General features: G+C 56.3%; 1 protein-coding gene across 2 annotated transcripts; it reads right to left on the bottom strand.

The window, feature by feature from the left end:
• Positions 1–2,429: 2,429 nt before the first annotated feature.
• On the bottom strand, positions 2,430–7,816 carry C10H3orf18 (chromosome 10 C3orf18 homolog). 2 transcript variants are annotated; one of them, XM_065886263.1, is made up of 4 exons: positions 7,583–7,816; positions 4,464–4,489; positions 3,770–3,917; positions 2,430–2,510 (listed from the first exon to the last, which is right to left on the bottom strand). In XM_065886263.1, the coding sequence occupies exons 1-4, from the start codon at positions 7,814–7,816 to the stop codon at positions 2,430–2,432; spliced, it is 489 nt and encodes a 162-aa protein (XP_065742335.1). The 2 variants fall into 2 exon arrangements, with proteins under 2 accessions (XP_065742335.1, XP_065742336.1); XM_065886264.1 differs by having other exon boundaries at positions 7,643–7,816.
• Between the last annotated feature and the right edge of the window lie 1,071 nt (positions 7,817–8,887).

Here is an 8,887-nt window from a genome sequence, read left to right as displayed (position 1 = left end):
AGACATTGGGTCCTCTGCAGCTCCCACATTCTGGGGCTGAGGGGCTATCCAACAGGATTGAGGTGCACAGCCCACACATCCCGTCTCCCCTCACCCTCAGAAATCCTCTGTCAGTCTGCTGAGGAAAGGAGACCCCTCTCCAAGACCAGGCTTGTCACTGACAGGTCCGGCTGTTTGACCCCAGTGTGGGAGGCCCATGGGGTGCTTGGGGCCCTCACTCTTACCCAAGGCCCTGTCCTGCAACCCCCAGGTCCAGCCCAGCCCTCCACCATGGGACTGGGGCTCACCCTCTCCTCGTTTCCACTTATGCTAGCCTGAAGGCTCAGTTCTTTAGCAGAGGGTCAGGATGTCACTTAAAGTCCTGGTTTATGAGATTTTCAATCCTAAAATTGTGCAGTCCTGGGAAAACTAGGGCATTAGGTCACAACAGTGACCAAACCCTTCTGAACACTGCAGGTGGGTTCCCCACACATAACCCTTGTGGCTTCCCAACACCACCCATCCCCTGCACCCCTGTGCTCTGGGAAAGACCACATTATTTTCTTCTCTTTTGTGTTTCACACCCAGCTCCTATGGGTCCTGAGGCACCGCACCTCCCCCTGGCCCTTGGGGCTCATGCCCCCTCCCTCCTCCTGTCCCATAGGTCCTGTCCACTTGGCCTCTCCAACCAAGGATATGGCAGGCATTGTGACCCCATTCCACAGCTGAGGCACGAGGCCCCAGAGCAGCCTTGAACTCAGGACCAGAGGCAACTCATTGGATAGATCAAGGAAAGCCAGCTGGGCTTCCACCTCATAGCTGATATCCAAGCGGCCATCCCCCCCACAGCCCCTCACTCATCCCACCCCTCCTGGGGTTTCACATCCCCAGTGTCACAGGCTCACACTCTCTTTGTGTAAACGTCTTAATTACATCTTTAATGCTCTCACATGGAGATGCTATGAGTTAAATTACAGTTTCTGTGCATCCTAAATTACCCATAGCCCTCCAGTTGGCTCAAATGCTAACGTATTTATAGCATCTAGAGGAGGAAATAAATCCAGAACCTTCCCCATGAAGTCCTCCTAGGCCCTCACAGCCTGACACCTCGTATTTGCCACCCTCACGTCCCCGCCAACCAGCAGAGGACAGTGATGGCGGCGAGGCTGGGCACAGGGGGGTGTGTCTGTGCCTGCTCAGGTGCACATGTGTGCCCAGCGGAGAAGTGCCCAGCTCTTGGGGTCTGGCTTGACCCAGTGCCTTGCCCAGATGCCCCAGCCTGGCAGAATTCCTGCGGGGCATGGGGTGGGTGGACAATGGGTAGGTGGGTTGTGTAATCAAAACCCAGACTAGGTCTCTTAGGTCTGTTTTCCAAGGGGCTATCCCCACCCTGTTTCAGGCATTCAGAACTTCCCCTGCTACCCTGCAGCTGGTGACCACTGCCCTCTGATCAATAGTCTCTCCCCCAACCCCAGGTCCCCGATAAACACCAAGACAGGGAACTGTTCCAGAAGCAGGTTACCTGGCTTTTAGAGCCCCGTGAAGGGATGTGGTGGGCAGTGGACCCTTGCCTTTGCTTCCCTCTCCCTTCAGTCCCTGAACACTGAAGGTGGAGAAGGTGGCCTACTTAATGTTCCTCTACACACCATGGGGTGGGGGGTGGCTTGGAGGGTGGAGCCAATGCAGGGGTCTCCATCCTGCCCCCTGTGCTGGGACAGGCACATGTCTGCAGGTGGGCACCTTCATACGCATGCAGAAGGCCTTCCAGCAGGTCTGGGCACTGCATCCCTCCACACCTGCTCCCCCACCTCCCTTCCCCCTCAGCTCTCCTCCTAGCTTGGGCCCAGCCAATAGCCGACCACCGCGGAGGGGTGGCTGGAAGACCTCATGGATCCCTGTAATTTGGACTGACCTTGGGTATGAGCAGCCCTCCTGCTGGCATCCTTGCCCACTGGGCAGTTTCAGCTCTATCCCTGAGCCTCTCCCAGTGTACCACCATACCATGTGTCTGTGACCTGGGTGGCTGCCTCTCCCCACCCCAGAGGAGACTCCAGATTCCAAAGATATGTCTCTCCCTGATGGATGGGAACCCCCCTAATCTCCTTCCCTTCCCCGTCCCATCCCACATCTCCCGTCATTTCCTCCACATTAGAGGAGCAGACCCTGATGTGAGGGGTCTGGGAAGGGCACAAGGAAGCCAGCCAGCATAAGGAAGCCTTATGAGGGATGCTCTGCATTCCAGGGCCCTCAGGTCAGGGGATATCAGTGGCCATATGCCCAACCTGGCCAGGGCCTCTTTTAGAGCCTGGAGGGTCAGCAGCTGGGTCCTCAAAATAGCTGAGGCCTTGGCAGGGCAGGTCCTGAGAGGAGGTCCTAATGATCTCGGAGTTGGCAGCTGAGGGCACTGTGGCAGGTGTTTTCATCAGAGGTCCAGGCCTGTCCCGGGGTCCTCACGCGTGGATGGCATTGGCTACATCGGTGAACACCAGCCGGCTGGGCCTCTGCATTGGGCCCTGAGAGGGGAGAGTGGTCTGCAGAGAGACAGTAAGGGGCATCAGGGACCTTGACCAAGGCCACGCACTCTCTGGCCCAGTCCCCTCCACCCTCTGGTGCCCACGTGCGCTTGGCACCAGCTATGTCTTCTGCCTGGAATGCCCTCCCACAAGCTCAGCCAAGAAATACCACCTGGCTCAGATGACTCCTCCCCCCAGCCATCCCCAGCTTGCCCTGCCACCTCAGCCAGTTGCAGCACTTAACCTAGGTCCCAGGGACTGCATTAATTATGCATGTACTGACCTCTCCCAGCAGAGGGTATTCACCTCTGTACCCCCAAGCCCCAAAGCCCGGGCACAAGGGCTGGCACAAGGGAGATGCACAGGAAACAACCGTCAAATACTCAGTAATCCCAAGAGCTGTGCGGACCAAGGTTCTCAGCCCAATTTCCTGAATATCCCAAGGGGGAATGAGTCCTGATCCAGGTGACAAAGAACTGGTAGCAAAACCAGGGGACTCTCAGCCTGGACTCTTCCTGAGCCCAGTCTCTTAATTCTGCTGCTGTGGAGCCAGGTTCCCTAGCAACCTGTACAGTCAAGGCAAGGAGGGATGCAAAGGGGCATCATGGGTCAGGGGGAGACCAGGCCTCTTCATGGTGCTCTGGCCCCTGGGGATTTCAGGGACCGGTGGCAAGTGGCCAGGCAGCCCAGTGACTCTGGCAGGATAACCACACAGGTACCCAGCACTTTGGACATGGGAGGTGAGTCTGGCCAGGGTCTGCACCTGCCTGGGGTCTGCCAGCTACTAGGAACCCACCAATCTACTCAGAGGTGCCACTGCCCCAGAATCTGACGCCAGTCACAACTCACTCAGGACTGGGATCTCAGGAAGCAGAAGAACCCAGGGTCTCAGCCCCCCAACAATCCCTCCCGTGAGTCTTCTGCTTTCCCCCTAGTTTGAGGGGGCATACCTGAGGCAAGAATCAGGATTTTCACTTGCAGATGAGAAAACTGAGGCTCAGAGAGGCCAACGGAGCTTCCAAGGTGACCAGGCTATCAGGACAGAGCCAGGCTGGATCCCAGGGCTGCCCTGGCCTGGCCTTGGGCAGTAAGCCTGTGGGTGGCCGAGGAGCAATTCTACTAGTTTCTAAACAAACCTGACAAAATCCATATACCCGATAGCTGCCACTTGACCACATGGCAGGTGCTAGAAAGCTACATGGGAAAGGAGGGAGGGTGGGGGTGGAAGAGCCACAGACAGGCTGCAGGCTGAGTGGAGGAGCCTGGTCAGTGCCCACCTTGGCCAGCATGGCCTGCACAGCGGTGGCGGCCTGCACGGAGGCAGTGTCCCGCCCGTGCTCTAGCAGCTCCCGCTCCAGTTCATCTTGCTCCTCCGTGGGGTCGAAGTTGTACATGGGCATGAGCTGGTGGCGCAGCTTCTCCAGCCTGGGGGGTGGGGGCAGAGACTGCTGCAGGCAGGGCAGGCCCTTCCGCTCCCACCAGCCCTCCAGGTGCTGCTGCCTGCTGACCAGCTGACACCACCATGTTTAGGGTCCTAAAATTTCCCCTGGGATTCAATGAAAGACATTTTTGCACATACAGTACTAGCTCTACCTCTTGGATGGGTGGCCTGGGAGGGATAGTTACCCACTCCTGGGACCAGATGGGGCCATGGGCCACAGAGCTATCATCCATGAGAGCCATGGGGACTGCCTAAGCCAGGGCCTTGTGCGATCCCCAGCCTCCGAGGGGCCGGGGTGGGGAAAGGGGAGTCAGTAGCCATTAGCTCAGGGCAGCAGGGCAAGGGTGGCTCAGCCCTCCCCAGGGGAAAATGGTTACCCCCAACCCCGAGTGGGCAGAAGAGGCCCTGACTCCCTCACTAGGGAGAGGGACCCTCATGGTGGAGGGATTCTCCTTTCCCACCCACGTCCCCTGGAGTCCAGCCCAGCATTGCCCACGGGCTGGAGCCTTGGGTGGCAGATGGGGAGTTACCTCTTCTTCTTCCTGATGTACAAAACCTGCAAGAGAAGGAGCAGCATCAAATGGCCAGGAAAGGAGGCCCTAATTAATCCAGCAGTCCCTTGGGACAGGGGACATGCTGAGGCTGATGAACGGGAGAACTATAGGTCCCCATGTCCTCAGCGACCCCATCCCAGGGACACATACATCCTATATTTGTGCTTCCATTTGACGTTTATTAGATGCTGACAGTGCCCGAACTCAGAGGTGGGGAGAAGGCCAGCCTGGGAAGACCACACAGGTAAGCCTGGCCTAGGGACGCGTGGGCCCAGCCCTGCCAAAACTGACTGTGGCTCCAGCCACTCAGTGCCTGCCTCGGACTCCTCAGGGCTGAAGTGGTGGTGGCTGAGAGCCCTCCTCTCAGCTGTCCCCAGGACCAAATTTTCTCCCCATGTATGGGCAAAAAGAACAGAGGATAGGCAGTGGGCAGACACTGCAGGGCAGTGACTCGAGGCAAGGCTCTGGGCTGGCTTCCTGGGGTTTCCATGGGAGGCTGATGGCCCTCAGGGGCTGAGGAGGAGGGTCTGAGCCCCTGGACATCAGCCTAGACCACACTCCTGAACCCTGATGCTGGAGGAACCTAGGAAGACCCCTGGGTCCTAACCCCCATCATAATGACTTGAAGATAAAGGCCTAGGCATCCTGAGAAAACATCTGAGACCCAAGAGCTCCTGGCTAGAGCAGAAAGTCCTGGTACAAAGCACTCAGGGGAGGGAGGAAGGGGGTGAGACTTGGGGACCTCTGCAGGACCTGGAGCGGGAACTCCAGGGACCTCTGCCACCATCTCGCTCATCCCTCAACTGGTGTTTTTTGACTACCAGGAGCGTGACTTCTTCTGCTTGGGGGAAAGCCATGTCCCTAGAGTCTGTCCCAAACCCCCTGTGGCTCCTATACTCTTTGTGGCCCATTCACAGCTTGAATCTGGTTTGTTTCCAGCCTGACCCAGAGCTCCTCCTGCTGCTCATTCCTGAGGGACCCCAAAGGCGGAAAGAAACTGCAGTGCCCCTTGCTCCCCCATCCCCTCCAGGAGGTCACATGTTGGCATGCCCCTTGCTCTCTTGTGGGTGGGATGCAACAGGAGCTCCAGGTCTCTGGCATAGCCCCTGCCTGCCCTGAAGCAGCAGCTCCAGCCCCAGCACACTGTACTCCCTCGCCTCTCAGCCCTGCTGCCTGCCCTGTGATACAGAAGGATCTTTAAGAGAGGCTAGAACCAATCTCCACCCCTCGCCCTTGCTGCTCCCTCTGCCCCAACTACTAACACCCTCCCCGCAAATACCTTCCTTTCCAAATCTTCCTTACGCAACTTCACTGTCCAGCTGCAGCCCCACCTCTTCCAGGAAGCCCTCCCCCACTGTTCTTCCTATGTGAGGCACACGGCCTGGCACTGATTTGTTCCTCCTTGCACCCAGCATGGCCTGGCTCAGGGTTGGCATGAGGGGAGAGGAAGTAGTACTTAAGGAACATCTCCAGACCTGACCCCTGCCCAGGAGCTGTTTCCTGCCCTCCACTGCCTTTGCCCCATAACTTCCCTACCTCTCCATTTTTGGTGATAAGGCCATCCACCGCGGCCCTCCGAATATTCCTCCAGAATGAAGAGTAAGGAAGTCTTCCCAAGTTCCCAGGACAAAATCTTTGGCCAAGAGTGACAAAGGCAGTTTCTAGGCCCTGCTCTGCCCCTGAGGTTAGGGTGTCTCAGCCTGCTTAACCACCACATGGGTGCCAAACACCGGTATTCTGCCTCACCCCTGCCCCAGGAGACTGCTCAGGCCCCGGCCTCACTCTGTGTGTTGCATCCTGGCTCTGCCCGCTGGCCAGCAGTTGTTCCCTGGCAGCAATCCGGAGCCTGTGGGGCCCATATGGTGACCCTGTTTTACCAGCAGCTCCAGCCATGAATGGATCATCCAGCCCTATTTGTCACAGCAACATGCTCCTGAGACTAAGGCCAGCCGTCAGAGCCTGTGAGGGGCAGCAGGCAGAATGCCACCATTGCTGGGCCTGCTGGGGGACCTCAGGTACACCTCTCACCCTTCCAGATCTCAGTCCTCGCAATCTCCAATGGGCCCTCGGTGACATTCTGAGTGTCCATGTATCATCTTAAGAGGAGAGTCCATATCTTTTTTTTTTTGTCCACGCTGCACAACTTGAGATCCTAGTTCCCTGACCAGGGATTGAACCTGGGGCCACGGCAGTTAAAGCACTGAGTCCTAACCATTGGACTGCCAGGGAATTCCCAGGGGAGAGTCCATATCTTCAGAGGTAGATACCAGATCTGGAAGCATCATATCCACTCTCAGGGCACACCTGCAGCCCTCACCCCAGCTCACCTCTGCCCTGATGTCTGCCCAACTCTGCCCTTCTCATGACGCTGGGGCCAGGCCTCCACTGTGATGTCTTAGCTCTAATGTTGTCTCCTTAGTTGTCCCTGACCACCCAGCCTAGGAAGTCCCCCTAACTCCCACCCAGTTCCCTAATCCAGTCCCTATGGGCTTCCCTTGGCACCCTTGGTTTTACCTATCTCTCACTCCCTGTAAGAACTGCAGGGCAGGACATTTTCTTCCTAGTCCCTGGGGTCCCGAAGGCTCGGTCCAGGGCAGGTGCCCAGTAAATAATTGCCAAGTGAATGAATGAATGAATGAATGAACATTGCCAGCAGCCTGCCATGCCCAAAGCATCCCATTTGGACTCTACAGCCCACGATCTATCCCAATTGCCTGCTGGCCTCTACTCCTATTGCATCCCCACACTCACTTGCCTCACTGTCCTGCTTGCTGCTCACAGATACCTCCTGTCTGCCCCCAAACGTTTGCCCATCAGGACCCTCCACCTGCAACACCCTCCTCCCCAACTCCTACGTGGCCTTCATGGCCCAACTCAAAATGCCATGTATTCCTCAGAACCTTTTCTGGTTCTTCCAATTGGAGGCAGCTTCTCTGGTCTCTGGACCCCAATAAACAAATCTCTGGGGAAGGAAGGGATTGTACTATCACTAACAGACAATTGTGTTCCGATTAGATCCTCTAAAATCTAAACAGTGATCGCCCTCTGCCAAGTGAGGGCCATCTGGGCCAGCCCCAGCCTGCCCCAGCTCTCACCATGGCCACAGCCAGGCCAATCACTGTGATGATCCCAAAGGACAGAAGCATTGTGCCCACGCCGGCTGTGCCACCAGCCACGTCAGGGATTCTGGTGTCATTAAAGCTGGTGGCTTCTGGGCTGAGTGTGGTGGTCTCAGAAGCTGGCCCATCTGTGGCAGGCTCCAGGTCAGGTTCAGAGGTGGGTGGGTGGCTGCTGATCCAGCTCCTAGCAGATGGGATCCTGGAGTCCATGCTGATGCTGAGGGACTGCTTGTGGTCAGTCAACCTGCTCACTCACTTCTGACATCGGGGTGTCCCAGCCTGTGGCCCCCACTACCCATACAGGGGGCCACGTCTTTGGATAAAGAGAGCTCCCTGCCTCCCTGGGTGTTGGAAAGGAAAAAATAAAAAACATGAGGCTGAGGATGGGACTCTGTGAGGAGATGAAGTCCCCCTAAGTTCTGAAGGCACAGGGGAAATAAAAGTTTGAGGGCAAGGGCAAGTTCAGGGAACATCAGGACATGTGCTTTATATATCTATGGATCCCATGTGGATTTAGGAACATGAAAATGAAGCCCTGCCCCCTCTTTGTGGGTAAGATGATCATAGTGATCATACTTGGAGGATGTGAAAAGTAGTGGGAAGGTTTGAAAGAAAAAGTTCATTCCCCACCCCCAGCCCCTACTCCCCTCACTGCTCACCTTCTTACTTCCTGCCCCCCACATCCCTCACCTCCTGCTTGGAGAAAAAAATACTGCAGCTTTTTCCTTTCCTGGAGGAAAACACTTGCACGAAAGTCAGATAGGCTTGTCTTTGAATCCCGGTTCAGCCACTTAACTGGGTGACCCTAGGCAAGTCACTCCACCTCTCCATGTCTCAGTTTTCCTGAGTCTAAGGTAGGGGTATTAAGAACACCTCCCTCACAGAAAGGGTCATAGGGTCACTGAAATATCAGAATGAACAAGTTCCTAGAAATGACTTAGCTCAGTACAACCCTCATCCACAGCAAGTACCCAATAAATGTTAGATCTTCTCCCTCTGGCCACTCCAGTTGGGAAAGGGGAGCCCCAGAAGCCCCTGGACCCAGCCTGCTGTGTGGTCCAGCTTGTGCTTGGAGTAAGGGCAGGGACATGTGTGGCAAGACCAGAAGACAGGAAGGAGAGAGAGGCCAAAGTCAGGTCCTCTGGTGGGCTTTCTCTGTAGGCTCTTGGGTCATTGAACTCCCTATAGGGGCTGCTAGGGACTAGGAGAAAATCAAGGGGAGCGTATCTTCAGAGGCAGGGATGGAGCTCCCACTCTGAGATGCCTTCTCTTCCCCTTCCC

The sequence above is a fragment of the Phocoena phocoena genome, chromosome 10 (assembly GCF_963924675.1).
Source record: "Phocoena phocoena chromosome 10, mPhoPho1.1, whole genome shotgun sequence".
Taxonomy (NCBI): Eukaryota; Metazoa; Chordata; class Mammalia; order Artiodactyla; family Phocoenidae; genus Phocoena; species Phocoena phocoena.
Note: the sequence above shows the minus strand (reverse complement) of the source record. Positions and strands in the feature narration are given on the sequence as shown.